This window comes from Podarcis vaucheri (assembly GCF_965113315.1).
Source record: "Podarcis vaucheri genome assembly, chromosome: 7".
NCBI classification, from domain to species: domain Eukaryota; kingdom Metazoa; phylum Chordata; class Lepidosauria; order Squamata; family Lacertidae; genus Podarcis; species Podarcis vaucheri.
Window position 1 is genome coordinate 27,524,734 of NC_138765.1, and position 21,549 is coordinate 27,546,282.

The 21,549-nt window shown below is 47.7% G+C and overlaps 1 protein-coding gene and 1 long non-coding RNA gene across 3 annotated transcripts in view; both read right to left on the bottom strand.

The window, feature by feature from the left end:
• Positions 1–21,549, bottom strand: part of LOC309537364 — a 49,913-nt gene that overhangs the window by 21,082 nt on the left and 7,282 nt on the right. The window lies entirely within an intron of this gene.
• RCC1 (regulator of chromosome condensation 1) lies at positions 13–19,441 on the bottom strand. 2 transcript variants are annotated; one of them, XM_082231798.1, is made up of 10 exons: positions 19,345–19,441; positions 14,144–14,213; positions 12,559–12,746; positions 11,374–11,553; positions 11,149–11,272; positions 9,981–10,103; positions 8,245–8,400; positions 6,210–6,329; positions 4,759–4,911; positions 13–1,928 (listed from the first exon to the last, which is right to left on the bottom strand). In XM_082231798.1, the coding sequence occupies exons 2-10, from the start codon at positions 14,199–14,201 to the stop codon at positions 1,756–1,758; spliced, it is 1,275 nt and encodes a 424-aa protein (XP_082087924.1). In that variant the 5' UTR covers positions 14,202–14,213; positions 19,345–19,441; the 3' UTR covers positions 13–1,755. The 2 variants fall into 2 exon arrangements, with proteins under 2 accessions (XP_082087924.1, XP_082087925.1); XM_082231799.1 differs by having other exon boundaries at positions 19,333–19,415.

The following is a 21,549-nucleotide window of genomic DNA, read 5'->3' on the forward strand; positions in this document are numbered from 1 at the left end:
CACACTCAAGAGTTATCAAAACTCAATTTATTTCAAATGTTAGAATTTTTACAGATTCACATCTCTCCTGCAAAAAAATAAAAGCCACTTTTTGCTTCCCTTGCTTCCTAAAAACAAAATAAAAACAAAATAAAAATACCCAGGGCGCCCAAATATTGCCGACAACTCGGCATTTTCCCAAACACAGCCCATCGTAGGGCTAGGCAGGATCTTCAAAACATGGTTGAAGGAGACAACAGCAAGAAAGTGGGCAGAAGAGATTGACACACAAAGTTTCTATCCCAGTTGGATTACCACACACGATCCGTGCGTCGGTACAATCTGGCTATTTTTCCTCCACTGGCTTTACCAAAGCCTACATCTGCCCCGCAGAGCCAACACTCAGCACAGGGTGAGGCCCTCCAATGTTGTTGGACTCCAACTCCCATCATCCCTGGCTGTTGGCCATACAGGCTGTGGCTGATGGGAGTTGGAGTCTAGCACCTGGAGCGATACAGGCTTCCTGCGGCTGATGCAGGTAGAAACTAAATATGAGTACCAAGATGGAGAGTCAGGGCAACAGCTCCCTTGCAACCTCCCAGGATTACAGACACAGCTTTAAAAAGGCAGCCGTCTACAGGATATATCCAAAATAATAGAACCGATGCCTCTACCTCAAGTATTCTGAATCAGGAAAACATTTGAGCACAGGCAACTTCCCTGAACCGTCACACAGCCACCCAGATGGGAGAAGCTGCACTCAAAGACTCTGGAGCTCTTGAAAGGACAGGCAATGGTCCTTTGGGGCTGTGGCAGGCGTGGCTAACCTCTGACCCTGCAGATGTTGGACTACAACTCCCATCATCCCTGACTGTTGGCCATGTCAGCCGGGGCTGATAGGAGTTGGGAATCCAACCACATTGGGAGGGTTGCACATTCCCCGTCCCTGTGCTCCCGAGTCACTCCGCAGCGGAGTTCGCAGCTGCCAGAGAACTCTTTAAGACGTCCACGTGTATAAATAAGGAACCAGGGTCACCCTCAAGAACCATCTCTGCTTCTAACTGCCCACCTTGCCTCGGCCAGGAAGGTGGCGGCAGAAGCTTGAAACTACACCTAGATTAAAGAAAAGGCAATCCCCCCCTTAAAAACAGCCTTCACCAACCTGCCACCTGCCAGGTGTCCCTAGACTACAACTCCCATCATCCCTGACCACACCGGTTTGGGGCTGATGGGAGCTGGAGTCCATAGCTTTCAGAGGGCACCAGGTTCGGTAAGGCTGCCTTTGATGGGTGTACAAGTTAATCCATCTCCCAGGACCAAAGAGGGAATGAATGCCAAAACTGAGAAAATGGTAACTTTTGAGGTGAGCCATTAAAAACTGGGGGGCAGTGGCGAGCAAGGGAAGAGTCTAGGAGATGAAAGCCCCGGGTTTGATGGCGAAACCAGGACAACTTGTGCAGATTTCAGAAGCAGGTCAAATCAGATAGCGGAGAGGGAACAAAAGCACCATGTGTTTCCAAAGCCAAATGCTATCCCTTGTCTTGTTTATTTTTATTTTTTTTTAAATAAGACCTTGTCCTGACTATCAATAGCTTTGAGAGCAGTGAGGGAAGCCATTTTTTAAACAAATACCAACATCTTAAGGGAATTATTTTATATTGGCTAATTTTTCTCCCTAGAGAAATATCAGAAAGTTTTCCGCAGGAGCCCCGTCCCAAAGACTCAGGAAAGTGCTGCCCCCTGGATGGTTCTCTCTGGGGCTGCAGGAACAGTTTGTCAACTCTGCCGTTCCTTCACGAGGAGGACGGTGTGCTGCCCTCCGCCGGTCACTGAGAGAACGCTGCGATTCTCCAGCTGCTGGCCAGACATCTGAACGGGGCTCCAGGCATCCTCTTCGTCCCCAGTGGCAAGCTGGAGGTTAGACCCCATGCCCCAGGCAAAAGCTCGGCCTACAGAAGACAGGGAAAGTAGGGCAATGAAAAAGAGCCCTAAGCAGTTGTGCCCTAAGCTGGCTGGGCAATGCATGCCAGGGCTTCTCACATAACCATTGCATAGTATTCACAGCATGCAATATTCAGTTTAAGTTTCTAGACCTCATGAGTTAAATTATCAGAAGACCAAAAATTCTTGCTTTGGGGGAAAACCAAAGCTCAGAAACTGGAAACGTCAAGGCCAAAATTTAGAACAAGTCTCGAACTACAGTGGTACTTCGGGTTAAGTACTTAATTCGTTCCGGAGGTCCGTACTTAACCTGAAACTGTTCTTAACCTGAAGCACCACTTTAGCTAATGGGGCCTCCTGCTGCTGCCGTGCAGCCGGAGCACGATTTCTGTTCTCATCCTGAAGCAAAGTTCTTAACCCGAGGTACTATTTCTGGGTTAGCGGAGTCTGTAACCTGAAGCGTATGTAACCCAAGGTACCACTGTATAAATATTTAGGAATGGCAGTCCAGGCATCAGGGTCCAACAAAATTCATATTAACTCAAATGGGTGTGCCGGAGAAAGATCTGCAAATGCTATCCTTAAATTTTTTAGAACTCAAGGGGTTTTTTATGTCCCCGTGGCACTAAAATTATATACAGTGGTACCTCGGGTTACATACGCTTCAGGTTACATACGCTTCAGGTTACACACTCTGCTAAATCAGAAATAGTGCTTTAGGTTAAGAACTTTGCTTCAGGATGAGAACAGAAATCGGGCTCTGGTGGCGCGGAAGCAGCAGGAGGCCCCATTAGCTAAAGTGGTGCTTCAGGTTAAGAACGAATTAGAATCATAGAATCATAGAATCATAGAGTTGGAAGAGACCACAAGGGCCATCGAGTCCAACCCCCTGCCAAGCAGGAAACACCATCAGAGCACTCCTGACATATGGTTGTCAAGCCTCTGCTTAAAGACCTCCAAAGTAGGAGACTCCACCACACTCCTTGGCAGCAAATTCCACTGTCGAACAGCTCTTACTGTCAGGAAGTTCTTCCTAATGTTTAGGTGGAATCTTCTTTAAGTACTTAACCTGAGGTACCACTGTAAAGCCAAAACGGTGGCACAGCTCCTTTACGGATCCTTTCTGGACCCGCCTCCCTCTCGTTCATTCCCCTTTAAAGAGCGCAATCCAAACTCCTCAGAGCCCTTCTGCAAGTTCCTAGATGCGTTCCAAATGCAAGGGTCAGACTAGAAACAGACCTCATGAGTGCAGACTGTTGTGACCTGAGCAACTTAGGGGCTCAAAGCCTCCATCACCAAGGATCCCAGTCAGGAAGGCCTGCAAGTCTTTAATTGAGATTCCTTTCGTTGGGTCTCAGCTTTAGCTGTGATTCCTGCATTGCCGGGGGGCTGGACTAGATGACCCAGGGGGTCCCTTCCAACTCTACAATTCTGTGATTCTTCAGCAGAGCACATGTGTTGCCTGCAGAATATCCAAGGGACAATCTGTGGCATCTCAGCATCTCTGACAAAAGCCTCGGATAGCAATACAGAGCTAGATGGACTAATAAATAGCAACTTCCTACATTCCCATTTTCACGAGTATTCTGAATACATGAATCCATTGTGTGGGTTTACGGGGGGGGGGGGGGAGAGTTCCAAATCTTTCCACGCTGACTGCAGAACCCTTTTCAAATTCCTCTCAGAGAAGCGAGACCTACAACAAAATGTTGCAACATGGTATGCTCCCTGTTCAGGGTTCGCGACACTTCCATTCTCCCTTTTCCCTGTTTTCCTTCCCACACCCGACAGCTACACAACTTTTAGAAGACACCTGAAGGCACCCCTGTATCAGGAAGTTTTTAATGTTTGACGTTTTATTATATTTTTATATGTGTTGTGGAAGCCGTCCAGAGTGGCTGGGGCAAACCTATGAGCAAGAAGCTGCTGTAATTAACTTTAGGCCAGATCAAAACCCTGTTTAAACAGGGTGGCGGCAACAGCTGTTCTGCCTCAGCCTGGCAGAGGGAACACAAGGCTTCCAAAGTGTTCTAGGCCAGGCTGCCACGACCTGTGGTATCCAGCCTAAGCACCCCCCTCTCTGGTCCCACCTCTGCCGAACATCCAAAATGCCTTTTTGGGGACCCTGCACCAGCCTCAGGCTCAGCCTGCTGAATCCCAGTTGAGCCAGAATGAGAAAGCGATGCCAGCGTTGGGGGCTTAAGATCAGCTGAACCGCTGCATCCTAAGCTGCTCACCTTGCCATTGGATCCCCTCCCCCACAAGACACAAAGTCATTTCAGTGGGTTTACCCTAAGTAGAACATAGCTGAATGCCCTGCACCTGTATACTCAAGTTACTACCAACGAGTAACCACTCACTCCAGAGCTTCAACAATTAATTAATTCTTATTTATAACCCGCCCAGCCAAAGCCGGGCTCAGAGCAGCCAACAACAATAAAAGTAACACAGTTTACATAAAATCATAATCAATTAATTGTAATGCATTCTAAAATCAAGTCAAAATAAAATCAAGTCAAAATAAAATTAATGGCAACCATTGGGCTAGAGTTCTATGAGGATTACCGGAGGGGGTCAGACTGTGCCCTGGCCAAAGGCCTGGCGGAACAGCTCTGTCTTGCAGTCCCTGTGGAAAGATGTCAAGTCCCGCAGGGCCCTGGTCTCTTGTGACAGAGCGCTCCACCAGATCGGGGCCACAGCTGAAAAAGCCCTGGCTCTGGTTGAGGCCAGCCTAACCTCCCTGTGGCACAGGATCTCCAAGATGTTTTTATTTGAAGACTATTCCCCACAGCGCCACAGATTAGGCACCTGCCAACCCAGCGCAGGGCTCAAACTCACCGTCTTCCGTAACCGCAAAGCCAACCCGTTCCCCACAGGCGACCGATGACACTTTCGGCAGCCCAGGGACAGCCGTTGGGGCGTTCTTGTCCGACGCTCCCTCTCCCAGGCCCAACATGCCGTAGTCTGCCCTGCCAAGGCTACACACAGTTCCTGCGGAAGGTGGGAGAAGAGACGTCACTCTGTTAGGAGAGATTCAGTGAAGAGCGCCGCAGGCAGGCTTAGGATCAACAAGGGACCAACCATCACCCAGACTGCGTGAGCATGAAGGCTGTTTGGGCCACTCTGAATGTCTGAAGAGCTGTTCAACGGTCTCCCTCGGGAGAAGGTGGTCTCTCCTTCCTTGGAGGTTTTTAAGCAGAAGCTGGATGGCCATCTGTCACGGATACTCTGAGCTGAGATTCCTGTATTGCAGGGGGTTGGCCTAGATGTCCCATGGTGTCCCTTCCAACTCTACAATTTTGTCACTGGAGAGAGGTTGCTTAACCTGACAGGAGTGATAAGGCCTGGTTCCCTCTCATACATTCCATGAATATAGTGGTACCTCGGGTTAAGAACGTAATTCGTTCTGGAGGTCCCTTCTTAACCTGAAACTGTTCTTAACCTGAGGTACCACTGTAGCTAATGGGGCCTCCCACTGCCACCGTGCCACTGCCGCACAATTTCTATTCTATTCTATTCTCATCCTGAAGCAAAGTTCTTAACCCAAAGTACCATTTCTGTGTTAGTAGAGTATGTAACCTGAAGCGTCTGTAACCTGAAGCATCTGTAACCCAGGGTAACACTAGTTCCACACAGATCCTCAGCTATCTGCGCTGCACCATACAACAATGCGGAGGGGGCTGCCTGGATGTGAATTAACCTGTGGATTGTGTTGCTTAGCTATCACTGTATTGCAACAGGAAAATATCCTTCGCCTTTGCAAGCACAGTACTTTCCACTCGACTGTGTTGAGTGTGGATGGTTTGAAAGCCTTAAATGAATATATTTCTGACTGGGGGGGGGGGGATTATAGCATTAAAAGAGTCCTGTATTGAGAAATCCAATCCTAATTTCACCAAATCATCTAAAGCAGCCCTGGGGCCATGGCTCAGTGGCAGAGCAACTGTTATACATGCAGAAGGTCCCCAGTTCATTCCCAGGAAGGGCTGGGAAAGGCTGGCCTTGCTTGCTTGTCTGAAACCTCCGGAGAGCCACTGCCAGTCAGTGTAAACACTGCTGAGCTAGATGGACCCACAGTCTCGCTTGGTATAAGGCATTTATGTTCCTTTGAAGTCATGGAGAGGGAGCCTGCAGCCTTCCCAACGCTGTTGGACTACAACTCCCATCATCCCCTGCCAGTGTGGCCAGGGATGATGGGTGCTGTAGTCCAACAGCTTCTGGAGGGCCATAATTTCCCCATGCCCGTATTATGTTCCTCTCCTCCAGCCCATCAAAGAGCAGCCACTCACCTTCTGAGTCCAGACACACAGTATGATGTTGCCCAGCTGAGAACCCAACCCAGGATCTGGTGGAGTTCTTGAACGCTGTCAGAACCTTTGGCGAATAGTAGGTGTCAATTCCTTGTGATCCTGGGAGATAAGCAAGAAAACCCAAGCCAGTTAATAAAGTGTAATGTATACTTATGGGAGAGAAAGTGGACTTGAAAAATTCAACCTGGCATTTTGGAGGTTTAAATCTCAACACATTTCGACATAGTCTTAGCCCCAAGCTTACAGAGGTTGCCACCAAGTTAGACTAGAATGATCTGAGACTGGTGTGGGCAACCTTTTGTCTCCAAGGGCTATAGCAGCAGCACACATGGACACTTTTGAAGTCTCTCTCTCAGCTGAGACTGAAGAAAGCAAGACCCTTCTTCCAGCGCAGCAGGAAGAGAAAAACCCTTTGAAAAGCAATATTGCGTCTTGGGCCCAAGTCCATCATTTTTAGACCTTTACACAGGATTAAAGGGGGGGAAGGATGGGTTTCCAAATGTGGAAGAAGAATCTAATCAGGGTTCAAGATCTTGTAACTAAGGGATTGGTCACTTCATACTCAGAAGTTAAAAGCAAGTTTCAAGGCAGAAACCCCAGAGCAAAAATCTACAGTGGTGCCTCACAAGACGAAATTAATCCGTTCCGCGAGTCTCTTCGTCTTGCGGTTTTTTCGTCTTGCGAAGCACGGCTATTAGCGGCTTAGCGGCTATTAACGGCTTAGCGGCTTTAAGAAAAAGGAAACAAACTCGCAAGACGTTTCATCTTGCGAAGCAAGCCCATAGGGAAATTCGTCTTGCGGAACGACTCAAAAAACGGAAAACTCTTTCGTCTACCGAGTTTTTGGTCTTGCGAGGCATTCGTCTTGCGGGGCACCACTGTATTCACTTTTGTTCAAGTAGGAAACTGAACTGAAACGATTATTTCATGAAATGGGTCCAACAACCAGGGGGAAAGTCCCACTGGATATATGGGGAAACCTGTGGAAATCTGCACATGAATTTTCTTTAAATGTAGAGAAGAGGAAACTGTTTTAAAATCATGAGAGCGGATTGTATATCGCTCATGTAAAGATAAATAAAATCAACAAAATCTAACCAGACACATTCTGTAAGGGCCAAAAAGGCTGGTGTTTGATCTTTTTTTAATTAAAAAGGGAGCAGGCATCCAGGGGAAATAGGTTTAGCAATCCATATCCGCCATTGCACCCAATGTGTTTTGACTATACAAAATTTGGCTTAAAGCGCAATCCACAGAACGTAACCCCCTTGTAATCTGGGAGTCACCTGTTTAAAAAAAAAAAAGGAGGGGACCACAAAACCCCTTTTCTTTTTTTCAAAGGCTAAGGTGTTTCATGGCGTTACTGTTTTCTCCAGGTTATGAAAGGGAGGGAGGGAGGGAGATATCTGTACTCACACAGTAAGGGGAATCTTCATTTTCAAAGTGTTTTTTCTGCTCAGGTGGAGGAAAAGGCAAACCCCAGCAAAGAGAGATGTCGTTTCCACCAACCACCTGTTTGGCAGGCTGAAGGGCAGGGGGCGCAACTGCAATGGCCACGGGGGCAGTAGCAAATTTGGCTACAGCAAAATAAAAATTTGCTTCAGCAGCAATGGGCAAACAGTACAGGAAGAAGGGGAAAGCCCTACAGGGCCTGCAGGATACAGATCTACGCAGCGGAGGCTGATCCATTAAGGTACACAGGACAGGGCGCCATTGACCTCCACCAGCTGTGTGCTGGTCACACTGTTTCCCACCCAAGGGGCACCAGCCATCACCGCATCTGCCATTGAGGACACTGATTCTGGGAAAGGTTGCTGCATGTTCTTCCTCTGTAGTGCAATCCAGGTGCTGGGAGCTGCTCCCTTTTCCCTTGGCAAAAGAGGGGCAACCAAGCCGACCCCACCTTCCCTCCCGCAAATTTGGCACATTTTGGAAGACCCTCGAAAAACAGCCCCCACCAAATCCACTTGGCTCCTTCAGAGCTTGGACGGCAGCACACAGGTGGCCAACTCACCCAGCTGGAAGTAATTGGAGAGGCCGAACCCAATGACATGGCCCTCCTGGGTGATGGCGATGGTGGAGTAAGAACCGCAGAAGACGTCCCGGATCTGCCCCTTGGTCTTGCAGCCTCTCTGCTTGATAGCGACAGCTTGTGGGAGCAGCAGCCGTTCTGGAAGAGAAGTGGCGGGAGGAGGAATGTTTAGGAGGAATTGGGGGGGGGGTGGTAGAAAGAAAGAAGAAGCCACCCAGCACAAAGATGCCCTGGGTGGCCCAGCCTTCCTTCTGGAATATAATGTAGGCTCCCTTATGGGAAATCTCAAAGGTCTCCTGCCTGGGCCCCCTCCCTTTAAAGCCATCCCTGTATAGCAGGTGTGGGGAAACTGGGGCAGGGAAGTAGATCAAAGCTTGGCCCCAAAGACTCTTTCCAAGCCTGTGACAGGAGCATGCCAGCAGTAAAAGACACCGAGTAAGTTGGAGTTACCGTATTTTTTCGTTTATAAACCTATGCTTTTTGCTTTAAAAAAAAGGCAAAAATTGGGTGTTGTCTTATACATGGACAGTGAATGAAGAGGGGGGACGTGCGGTTAATGGCAGCGGCAAGCAGGAGATTGGCAGCGGCGAATGGGCGGGTGACTGGCGGCTGCGGCAAGTGGCCGGGTGGGCTGTTGGTAGCAGCGAGCGGGCAGACAATTGGCGGCTGCAGCAAGGTGTGCGATCGGCAGTGGCTGTGGCAAGCGATTGGCAGTGTCGGGCAGGAAGGTGAGCGATTGGCGAGCTTCCCCACCCCCCAAAAAAGCTAAACAACTTAATTTTGGTTAAAAAAATAGGGGTTGTCTTATACACGAGGGCGTCTCATACATGGAAAAATACGGTAACTCTTTATTGGCAAAAACAGGAGTGTCAGGCCAAATGAGCACAGCAACTCATCTCTGGCAGGTCTTGCCCACATGAAGAAGTTGTTGAGATTGAAGGTCCCCTGTCTTCCCACAGCTGCCTAAGTCCCCTCCTGAGACTGTGCCTGTGTGAAGCCAACTTCTCCACCCTCTTCAGGCCTCTTCTGATTCTAGGAGACTGGGGGAGGGGAGATTGTGAGAGAGGGGGAGACGACTCCTCACCAGCTGGACTCAGCTTTTGGCAGAGAGTTAATGACTGTTACTTCAACACTCTCTCTCACTGCCCCAATCCAATCTCAACATGCCCCCCCTCCATTATCACCAGTGACGCGGGGCAAGAAATGTCCCAGCGCCTTGTTTTTCCACGTGTTCATTCACCACTATGAACAGATTCAAAATGCAAATGCAGTATTATTGGGCAAGCTTGCCACTGTCAAACTGTTTTGCTTGAGTTCCGAAATACAAGTGAAATGCATGTGCGAAACTAGATCACTCTCTAGAGCAGAGGCAGCCAGGCTAGTGACCTACAGAGGCTGCTGGACTCCAACTTCCATCAGTTCCAGCCAGTTTGTCCAGTGGTCATGGATGACAGGAGTTGGAGTCCAGGAAAATCTGGAGGGCATCAGAAATTTTTCCAATGCAAATTCTCAGAGGGAATTTTTTTTTGGGGGGGGGGACGACAGGGCATTTTTTCAATTCTATTTTTACCCTAAATTGCATAGATTTTTTCCCCAATCGGGATGGAATCTATAAAGTTTTCCCAATTCAAGATTTTCCAGAAAACCCTTACCACTGGTCACCACCACCCTCAGACCACTCCAAAGCAACAGAATGAATCTGATTCCAATAAACTCACCCAATCCTTTTCTTCCTCCTCTGGCAGTGAAGACTTGGGGGACTCGCCCCAGTTGGCCGTTGTCTCCACAACCGCAGGTGTAAAGTCCTCCCGCCATGGACACTAATGCCAAGTGATGGCTCCCTGAGAAGCGAAAGCAGAGGCATAAAACTACCCCATTCTTTAATCCCACACCAAGCAATTAGGTTTCCAAAGCATAGTTTTGATGGTTGGGTGGGAGACTGAAAAACAGCCAGATTGGGACATTCTTCTGCAGATGCATTAGCTACCTGACATCCCATCTATGGGTGACCGCACAGGAAATTACGTCAAGGAGGAACACAGGAGAACAAGGAAAATGTCCTCTTTACTACCACCCAAAGCTATCAACTTGAGATAACCGCTTCAGTCTCCTATACAGGAGCTTTACAGGAAATAAAAATTCAACACTGGAAAGTCAACACACCAGTCTGCATAGGGGGAAATGGTTGCTGTGCATCATTCACTAACCCGGTTCACACACAACACAAAACCAGGGCTTATATAACTATGCCTTAGTGTTATGTGGAGCCTTGCCCAGCAACTTAACGATGGTCTGTTTACTGCCAACCAACTTCAGTCTGAAGTCATGGTTTGCTGTTGGCTTACAAACCTTGACTTGTTTTATCTATGGCTTTGTGTTATGTGCAAACCCAGCACACATCCTTAAGCATAGTTTCTTTGACCACCTCACCCCATTCTACACACAATCAACACACCTTAGCTGGTTTGACAGTCAATGCAAAGCGGATAGGAAAATTCTGCCTAAGGCAATTAGGGATTTTTTTTAAGGCAAAATAATATTAGAATTGGAGCTGTCAGAGATGCAAAAGGGAAATTGTGTTTTATTGCTCAGGAACTTGGCAGTCATATATATACAGTATTCAACTAATTTTTATATTATAGATGTATGTTCTGTATTATTTTAATAATACTATAGCCTCATACAAGTTTGTCATGGCCTTTGGCTCGAACAATAAACTTATGAACTTGAACCTCACCACACCGACCAAGGCACAGGGCAAGAACAGTTGGCAAACAAAAACTTTGGAGCAATAGGTCATGGTTTGTTTGACTGCCTGAAGGACAACTCCCTGTTAAAAAAAACCATGGTTTAGTGTGATATGCAAACCAGGCCTCTGTGACTCACCTGAGGCAATTTTAACGACTGGCACATCCAACTGCAGCTCCACAGGAACAGCACTGCCACTGGTAGACTCCAACTGCTCTCCGCCCTTCAAAGGAGCCAGTAAACCGATGACTCCATTCTCATCCTGAGTAGAGGCAGATGCACAAAGAGAAAGGTTTAGCTAGCAATCCAGAACAGAGGGGCTGAATAAGCGTTTATTCCTCCAAAGCAAGGCAGGCAACATACCCGGAAAGCTCCCCAGATGAAGACACGCCCGTCGTCTGTCAGTGCCGCCGTGTGGCTGTCCCCAGCAGAAACCTGCACCACCTTCTCCTTCAGATCAACAAGTCCCGGCAAAAAGTCGGACCCCTCCTCTGAAGTGTCCCTCCCCAAGGCACCCTCGTCGTTGCAACCAAAAGTGTAAATCTGCAAAACAGAAGGAAACGTAAGAAATCGTCTTGCTGGGCCAGACCAAAGGCAGATCACGTCCAGGCACATCCTGATTTCCACAGTGGCAGATGTCTCTGGAAAACCCACATGGAGGAGATTAAAGGCCAGCAACTGGTAACTCAGAGCTACCATGACTAGCAGCCATTCTCCATGACTATAGGGAGGGCCATAGCTCAGTGGTAGAGCATCAGTCTTGCATTCAGAAGGTCCAAGGTTCAATCCCAGGCATCTCCAGGCAGTCCTGGAAAGCCACTGTCAGTCAGTGTTGACAATACTGAGCAAAAGGAACCAATGGCCTGGCTCAGAAAAAGGCAGCTTCCCATGTCTATCCCCATTTTAAAGCCATCTGTGGTGCTTGCTGCCAACACAGTTGTGGTCAAAAAAGGCCACACTGTGGAAAGGGAAGCCAAGAGGAAATCCAAGGGCCCGTTATTTCAGATGGAGGGCTGAGACAATCGGAGAACAACTTTCAACCAGAAGCAGGGAACCCTGCTGCATCTGCAAAGCAGCTTGAGCCGCTGGTCTTCAGCTGGCGGGGGAGGACTCACAAGTAGGTCGCCACCATGTCTTCATCACCACCGCCTGTCTCGTTGGCACAGGGGTGGGGAACTTCCGGCCCAGGGACCACATGCATCACTCCAGGCCTTGGGACTGTTCCCAGGCGGACACTTTCCCTAGGTCTTGCTTCACACCCTCCATGAGACTAGTTTCTACACACACCTCCATCCTGGCATTTTTCTGAGTTCAAAATCAAGTTACAGCCAGGCAAAATGACTTGGGGTGCAAGGAAGAGACAAATAAGGGGTGTGGGGAAGGGGCATGGCCTAAAGAGTTTCACAAGGGCCAGACAGAGGCATAGAGGGTCTTTTTTGGCCTCTGGGCCTGAGGTTTCCCCCACTACAATGCTTTGGGGGTTTGCAAGCACTACTAAAGGAATGCAAATGGTTAGGACGCAGGTGGCGAAGGCAGAACGAGACTCACTTGGCCTGTTTCACTGAGGCACACCGTGTGAACCCCTCCCGCTTCAGCCTGGATGATCTTCTCGGGGAGCTGCAGCAGGGCAGGCCTCTTCCGCGCCAAGACGTCCGGTCCGAGGCCCAATTGCCCAAGGTCGCCCTGCCCCAAGGTCAGAACCAGTCCGGGCTCCGTCTGGTGCGACTGATGGCTGACTGGAGAGGAACCGTGAGGAGTCAGAAATGGAATACACGGGGCAGGGGCAAGAGAAGAAGTATCACATGACCACCCAAATCCATTCAGGAAGCTCTCGGCTCAGGACCCAACCGTTCTGAGACTAGCCAGCGTAGTCCCTCCTGACATTGGGCTCCAACTCCCATCCAACCCCAGCCAGTATGGTAAATAGCCAGAGCTGCTGGGAGCTGCAGCCAACATCTAGAGGACAACAGACAACTAAGAGCACCCTTAGCAAACCTCATTTCCCAGGATTCCTTCAGGGAAGGCATGAGTGCATCATACCACGTCATGGTGCTGATGGGGCCTTAAACAAACATGGCTATTCCACATCAGTTACAGGCTTTTGTGAGCTTTGAAGGAACAAGAATTGCACATGACAGCAGTTGCAACCCACAGCAGCCTCCAAGGGTACAAAGTGGGTGGGTGGCAGAGAAGGCTCTCAGCAGATTGGCGTGGACAGGCCAAGACAGGGGACTCCCCCTTTACGCTCCAGGCACCCATGCACATAATTGCAGAAAAATGCCAAGCACCCTGGAGAGCCCCCCAGGTTGGGAACAGACCCATACTAGAGTCCGAAAAGGTTCTCTTCAGACTCTGGTGAGGATCTCCTCCCAAACCAGAGGGGCAGAGGAGCTTTGTGGGACTCCTTAGCTTCCCAACTTAACAGCTGACATGCGAGGTAGCGCAGCAACATCAGCCACTTCCCTGTGCATCAGATGTGGAAGCCCTGCTGATCCTCCTGCTCGCGCAAAGACCCTCCCCAGAGCCCAAAGAGGATGCCGTCTTCAGGCTCCTGGGAGGGTCTCCTCGCAAACCGGATGCTTAGTGAGCTGGTCAACCAAGCCCCACCGTCCCTCTGGCTCGTGCTTGGTTGACCAGGTGCTCCCCCTTTCCAGGTACCATTTCTGGGTGCCCGGCACCACACACAAACAGAACATGAGTAAATGGGGAGTGGCCTGTAGTCATTTATTATTATTATGACTTATTTCAAAAAGCTTAATGAACTATTGGGTGAGATCCCAATAGATTCAAGTTACAAGAAAGGAGATTCTGAATACACATCAGGAAGAACTTCTGACGGTTAAGACCTGTTCGACAGTGGAACAGACACCCATGAGAGGTTGTGGACTCTCCTTCCTTTGAGACTTTGAAGCAGGGGCTGTCACTGTTGAAATTCCTGCATTGCAAGGGGTTGGACTAATGAGCCTCAGGGTCTCTTCCAACTTTACATTTCTATGATTCGCTTTGCATCCAATTGTCATAGACTGTGTGATCCTCATATATTTTGTTGTGTCTATGGCTTGCAAGCCACCTTGTGTAAAGAGATATAGAATTGCAGTATACAAATTAAATGACAAACGGAACGCAACCTCACCTTTAGTTCGCTTCACTTTGACAGCGTCATCTTTTTCCAGCACCCGTTTTCTTGGCATGTTTCTTTAGTGCTGTTAGGGAGGGAGAAGTGGAAGAAATCCCCAGTCAAAACATGAAAGGCTGCCATGGTCCAAAACACAGAGCAGGATTACTTCGCTGGAGCATTCTTGAGTTCTCTTTCACGGGTAATTATTTTAGTACAGTGCTTCTTATATTTTAACTGGGAAGCTGTGAGTTTAATGGAACACCTGAAGCCATTTTCTGAACTGAAAACAAATACTCCCTTTTTTTAGGTACAGTGGTTTTTGTGCTCTATTTGTATGATCCCTGCCCTTGTGTTTCATAATGCTCCTAGAGCTGTGAATCTCTGATGAAAACATCTGCCTTTCTGTTTCCATAGAAGACTGCTCTGTCCATCTACAAATATTCAGCAATATGTTATGTGTCCCAAGAAAGTTTGTAGGAGGCATCTTGAAGTGTTTTGAATCCCCACCCCCAAATATATTTGGCTACCGGAGGGAAGGGCAGATCACAGAAAGGGAACCTGGGCCTTCCAAATGTTGTTGGACCCCCATTCAGTGTGGCCAATGATAAAGAAGGATGGGAGTTTGAGTCCGGCCACATCTGGGGCCCACAAGTTCTCCATCCCTGCCTTATGTTCTACAGCTGCAGCAAGAGGGTAAATAGGATCCTTAAGTAAGAAGAGAAGTGTTGGATGAGACCAGGAAGATGATGCCAATGCAGAAAGGGAGAACCTGTCCCTCAATAGCGATGAAAATGTTTTGGCTGCCAAACTTTCAGAGCCTAACCAAAGCAAATTCAAAAGTCAAAGCCCTCCATTGTTCCACATCTCCCCAAGGCCATTTGCCATGGTGCCTGGCTAAAGAAATTTGGAGGGGGGGTATCATTATCATTATACACACAGTGCCTCACTGGCCCCCAGGGCCACCTGTTCCATCCTCTCATGGTTTGGCCTGGAAAAGCACAGCATCAGAAAAGATGTGAGGGGGAAATTGCCATTTTTTAAAAAAAAGGACACAAGAAGGATCAGAAAACGCTTCGAGGCATCATACATGGTTGACTTTGGGAGATGCTTAAATGAACACTTTTCCAGCTCCAATGAACAGGGGTAATGTGTGAATAACTGGATTAGGGGAACAAAGGCCAGCTCTGGCAAAGAAGAATTTTACTTGACGTACTTTGCACAATGCAGGAAATTAACTTCACTGGTATTAATGCCAAGCCCCCTGCCCCACCACCAACCCAGATTCTGCACTCAGCGAGTTATGCAACTCATGCCACTTTGCACAACTTTTGGAATACGCTTGTTTAATTTAACAGTAATGCAATGTTGAAGACTTGTTATTGGCTGCAATGGGAATGTGCCTCTTTGGCTTCAGCAGTCATGCCAAAACTTGTTTTTTCTAAAAAGTGTGTAATTCATTGCAATAAATCTAAGTGTCACAGGACATCAAGGACACAGATTCCTCAACGCAATTTCTGCAGGAGAGTAGATGTCACATAATCTGGTACGGTTATTTTAGCACCATGAAAACAAACTAGATTCATGTTTGGCTTTGGTCAAATCTATTTTAGGCAGTTTTATGCCACTTTAATTTCTCTGACTGCCCCCAAAGAACACAGAGAAATGCCGTCTTGTGAACTGGTGAGAATCCACAACGCAGGGCAGGAATTTCTCCAGTGCTTTATTTTTCCGTGGGAAATTTCCCATTTCATAAGCTCATTAGTACCAATGAGTGGATATCAAATGCAGGCACAGTGACTAGGCAAGCTTCCCCGTTTCAATGTTTTTAGCTTTGCTTACTAAATACAAGTAAAATAAACATGCTATCACACTAGAGGCATCACAAATAAATACAATGCAAACTGAAAATGTTCCAATGCAAATTAGGTTAATTTGCACAGGAGACATTTCCAGAAAACTTTCCAATTCAAAATTTTCCAGGAAACTCATACCACTGCTGAGAATTCTTTATTTGGGATTCCTAGCTCCTAGTCTCACAAAACTACAATTCCCAAAAACACCCTGGGAAATGGCCAACGACTAATAAATCAGTTTGCATCTGTACAGTATTGTGCATGTATTTCCCTGGTATGATGCGCCTTCTAAATCCCTTCCCAGTACAATATTGCATATAAAGAGAATAGCTGGAAGGTTCCATTGAGACAGGACTATACCCTGCTGCCTTTTTAGCCTTTTGGGGTGTAATTTTGTATGTTTCTACACAAGTGAGGAAGTGTGTACAGTCTTCAAAGAATGGGGGAAAGATCTCAAAAAGCTGGCCCATTCTCCAGGGTGCACTGATGCTGTTAATCAGCATGGAAAAAGTAATAAATAGCAATAACAATAGGAATAGACACAGCTAGTGAAACTAGGTATAAAGACTTTGACTGGCAGCAGGGTCTCAAGTTGTATTTTCCATCATTTAGTACTACCTGGTCCTTTTAACTATGGATACCAAAGACTGAATATGGGATCTTTAACATACAAAGCATGTACATTACTACTAAACTATGATTCTTAACTGGCCATAGTAAGACCCCCCTGAGATCAGATCAAAGGTCTATGTATTCCAACCTCCTGTTCACCTAAGGAAAACTGTGAGTCCCCAGATATTGATGGACTACAACTCCCATCATCCCTGAGCTCTGGCCTTGCTAGGTAGGGGTGATGGGAGTTGTAATTCAACAACATCTGGGGACCCACAAGTTGAGAAAGGCTGCCCTAAGGGGCCAACCAGATGCCAATGGAAAGCCTATAAGCAGAACATGAGAACAAAAGCTGGGCACTTACTCATCATAGAATTGTAGAGTTGGAAGGGACCCCAAGGGTCATCTAGTCCAACCCCCTGCAATGCAGGAATCTCAGCTAAAAGATCCATGACAATTGCTATGGACTGGAAGCTGTCTTGTACCATATCTGATTGTCCATGTGCACTAAACATTTAAAGCAGTATCATACCACTTTAAACAGCCACGGTTTCCCCCCAAAGAATCCTGGGAACTGCAGTCCGTTATGGGTGCTGAGAGCTGTTAGGACATACAAACACACATATAAAAAGGTAAAGGACCCCTGACAGTTAAGTCCAGTCGCAAACGACTCTGGGGTTGTGGCGCTCATCTCGCTTTACTGGCCGAGGGAGCCGACGTTTGTCCGCAGACAGTTTTTCCGGGTCATGTGGCCAGCATGACTAAGCCACTTCTGGCAAAACCAGAGCAGTGCACGGAAACGCCGTTTACCTTCCCGCCAGAACAGTACCTATTTATCTACTTGCACTTTGACGTGCTTTCAAACTGCTAGGTTGGCAGGAGCAGGGACTGAGCAACGGGAGCTCACCCCGTCACAGGGATTCGAACCGCCAACCTTCCGATCAGCAAGTCCTAGGCTCAGTGGTTTACACCACCCACCACACACATACAGACCTACAATTCTTAGTGGTTTAACAATAAATGCCTCTTCCCGGTGAACTCTTGGGAACTGTAGTTCTGCAAAGGGAATATCAAGAGGCATGCAGAGGACAGCTGGGTGGCTTGTCACTATATTTTTTTTAAAAAAACACACACACAACAACAACAACCCTGCAGTAAATGCTCACACAGCCATTAGAATCACAGAAATGTAGGGTTTGAAGGGACCTTGCACAACTGCATTCCACTTCTCTGCCAGTGAACACCACACCTGTTCAATAGTTCCACCTGTTGCACAGCTGAGGGCATGAGAAGCTGTCTGGAAACAAAGATGAGCCCTGACTGCAAAATAAACCAGTTGTGCTGAAAGGCAAAAGGCAGCTAAGAAGCCAAGCTCCAGAACAGAAAAGACACACACGCACAGTTCATTTTTTCTCTCTCTGCAGCAACCAAAGAGACCCAGATACCTCGCTAATCCCTCTCAGCCACAGATCCCTGGACTACAAAACAGGGAAATCAATACTGGTCTACCTAACAGGGTTGTTGAGAGGGTTACAGAGAAAGCAGAAGTGAAGTGCTTTGAACACCCAACACCCTTATACACTTTTTAAAAAAGAGAGACAGAAGAAAAAGTGACTTATAAACTAGAAAATAAATGTAAAACATTATCATTATATTGCAACTACTAAAATGTATCAGTGAAGCGTCCTGTTGTTCAAACAATGTTAGGTTGTGTTTGTGAGAAGGCTCCCTGGACTTACTAGGTCAAAAAAGAAGGAACTGTAAGATATATTTGAGAAGGAAAAGTAAAATGTACCTGGGAACTGGGTGAATGCAGTCTGAGTATTATTTCTTCTGACTGACACATGACACGTGAAGAAAGAGCCTTCGGGCCAGATTCAACTACTCAGTTCCACCACCAGATGCCAGTGCAAGAAATCCAGCTGTGCCTAATCTCCCACCCACGCACCCACCTTCCTGTTTATGGGATGGCCTCTGGTCCCAGTACTACCAGGGAGAAAAACACCTCTGCCCGCTTTCTCCACCCGCGGATCATTTTACGCTCCTCTATCACGTTCTACTGCCGTGCCCCCAACCCTCCCCCACGCCAACTCCCCTTCTACAGTGGTACCTCGGGTTACATACGTTTCTGGTTACAGACTCCGCTAACCCAGAAATAGTGCTTCAGGTTAAGAACTTTGCTTCAGGATGAGAACAGAAATCGTGCTCCGGCGGCGCGGCAGCAGCAGGAGGCCCCATTAGCTAAAGTGGTGCTTCAGGCTAAGAACAGTTTCAGGTTAAGTACGGACCTCCGGAACGAATTAAGCACTTAACCCGAGGTACCACTCTATTTCCCTTTCCCGCAACTCTCAAGGAAGCTGCCTGGATTTGAATTTCCCGCGCTGACGCTCCCTTCCTTTCCCGCTGTTGCAAGCCGCCCGAGGAGAGAGGGAGGGAGAGAGAACCTCCGACTTTCTCCTTCTCCCAGGAGGGAGCGCGCGCACTCGCCACCCGGCTTTGGAACGCGAGCCTGCAACTTCGCGTTCCATCCGTAGAACGTTCAGACACCAGCCACGCCGCTCTCAAGCCACGTGGGGACGAGGCCGGTCGGGCCCTTCCAGAACTTAAGACGAGATTCAAAGGGGGCGAAGCGCACCAAACCCGGGCTGGTTCTCTCTTTCTCACCCCACCGCAACCGACCGTCCTGGGCAACCCCCGTTCCGCCATGCTGCTGCTGTCGGCGGTGGCAGACTCACTCACCTCCTTACTTGCCTTATATTCGCTTCCCCACTCCCAAGTCCGACAAGTCTTCTGTTCTTCTTCCCCACAAGCACTCCCTCTGCCTTGCCCCCTCCCTCCCTCCCCTGGCGTCCTTATCCGTTCGAGCATGCGCACTGAGACGCCCCGGCGCAGATACCATTGGCTGGCAAGAAAGGAGGAACAGAGAAAATTTACTCTGGAGCGCCAACTATCGGCCGCTGGAAAGAAGGGAAAGGAGATCCCATCCCCCAACCATTCGAACAAGACTGAGGTTAAATAGGAGAGGTAAAGCCCGGACGCTGCTTCAGAGGGTAGATCACGGATCATTTGGCTGAAGCCTGAATACACGTACGCATGGAATGATCTTAATAAAGTGGGTTCTTTTTCAGGCCACGATCCTAGTTACACTTAGCTGGAGGAGTAAGTGAACACTACAGAGTACCTAGACAGGGGTCAGCAAACTTTTTTAGCAGGGGGCCAGTCCCGTCCCTCAGACCTTGTGGGGGACCGGACTATATTTTGAAAAAAATTATGAACGAATTCCTATGCCCCACAAATAATCCAGAGATGCATTTTAAATAAAAGGACACATTCTACTCATGTAAAAACACGCTGAGTCCCAGACCATCGGCAGGCCAGATTTAGAAGGCAATTGGGCCACATCTGGCCCCCAGGGCCCTAGTTTGCCTACCCATGATCTAGAATTTGGCTGTATAGTTGCAGTCCTGCACACGTTTACTTGGGAATAAGCCCAAATAGACACGGGGGGGACTTGCTTGAGCGTCAATGTGCCTCAGGTTAGGCTGCGTGTCTTTCAAGGTGGGCCGGAGCGCAACAAAACTCTGATAATTACTTTTATTGGTAGTATTTTTACCAAAAATAAAAATATTGCTTTTACTACTATATCCTGCCTATCTTCAAAGAAGCTAAAGGCTCACCCAATTTCCATTTTATGCTCAAAACAACCCTGTGAGAGCCCCTCACAGAGCTACAATTCCCAAACAACAGTGCCCAGAATTCTTAAGAGGGAAAGAAAGTGCTTCAAATGTGTTCTAAAGGTATATAACATTGTACACAAGCCTGTAAGTCCAATTATCCCTGAAGAGAAATTTAGCTGGAGTGAACACAGGTGCCATGGAGGAAGGATTCCCCAACAGGGTGGGGAATCTGCCCCTTTTCTCTTGGCCATGCTACCTGGGGCTGATGGGAGTCCATCTGGACCCAACATAGTAATCACTGTCTGGTCAATCATCCACTCATTTTGCCAAGGGCTTTCTTCCAGCAAGGGAGGGACTTACAAAGGGGCTTAGAGAAGTTCCCACATAAACCTTAAAACCAGGAAACAAACAAACCCCACCAAAAAACCCTCTGTATTGCGACTCTTCAGTGGATGCCCTTGGGATTTGGGAAAGTGAACTATAGGAATGTACGTACTTGCTTTCCTGTCTCACATAAGATGCATTAGTGTCAAAACCAACAGTCAATCTACCTTGCATTCAGACTGGCAACAGCTCTCCAAGGTTACTTTCCCTGCCCTACCTGGAGATGTGGGTGATTGAAGCTTGGACCTTTTGCATGCAAAATAGATGCTGTTCCAGTTTCAGCTTATCCCATGCCTGCTGCAGTTGCTGTTTGAACAGGTAATTTGGGAGGGCAGCAGCATGAGTCACTTAATTACAGGAAGCAAAGTTTTGCAATGCACAGAATACATGTACTGGCCAGTAAAGATGGATTGTTTGATTAGTTAAAGGTCAGGCTGAGCAATCACATCGCACTAAAAATATACCTTCAATAGTCACATGGTGCTGTTTTTTAAGTTTTGCACACCATTTTTAGTGCTACCTGGAACCTGTTGGAAAATTTTCAAGCTTTAGCTTCTTCACAACTGTAGAGTAAGCATCACCTGCAATTTACCCAAAACCAAATTCCAGAGTGCACTAGGACTGGCTGAAAATAGAAGTCTACTTGCAATTACTTAACATGTTGGACAAAGAGGCCTGGGTTTCTTTCAGAGGACAAACTCTGTGTGATCTTTGGCTAACCAAATGCCTAGTCACAGGACCGTTGTACAAATAACATGGGAGAACTGTATCACCTTAAGCTCTTTAGAGGAAGAGATTAAAAAGTGGTTAAGCTGATCACTAAACTTCTAGAAATTTGCTGTCATAATTACAGACTATGTTATTTGATAGGCATAGGAATTACATGGGAAGGATG

Bases quoted from the DNA above. Each gene is read 5' to 3' on its own strand.
- RCC1 (XM_082231798.1), bottom strand. From the start codon at position 14,201: ATGCCAAGAAAACGGGTGCTGGAAAAAGATGACGCTGTCAAAGTGAAG. The intron at 12,747-14,143 runs GTGAGGTTGCGT...GTTCCTCTCCAG, and splicing joins CAAAGTGAAGCGAACTAAAG to TCAGCCATCAGTCGCACCAG. The intron at 1,929-4,758 runs GTGAGTTTGAGC...TGTCTTCTGTAG, and splicing joins CTTTGCGGTTACGGAAGACG to GCCGAGCTTTTGCCTGGGGC.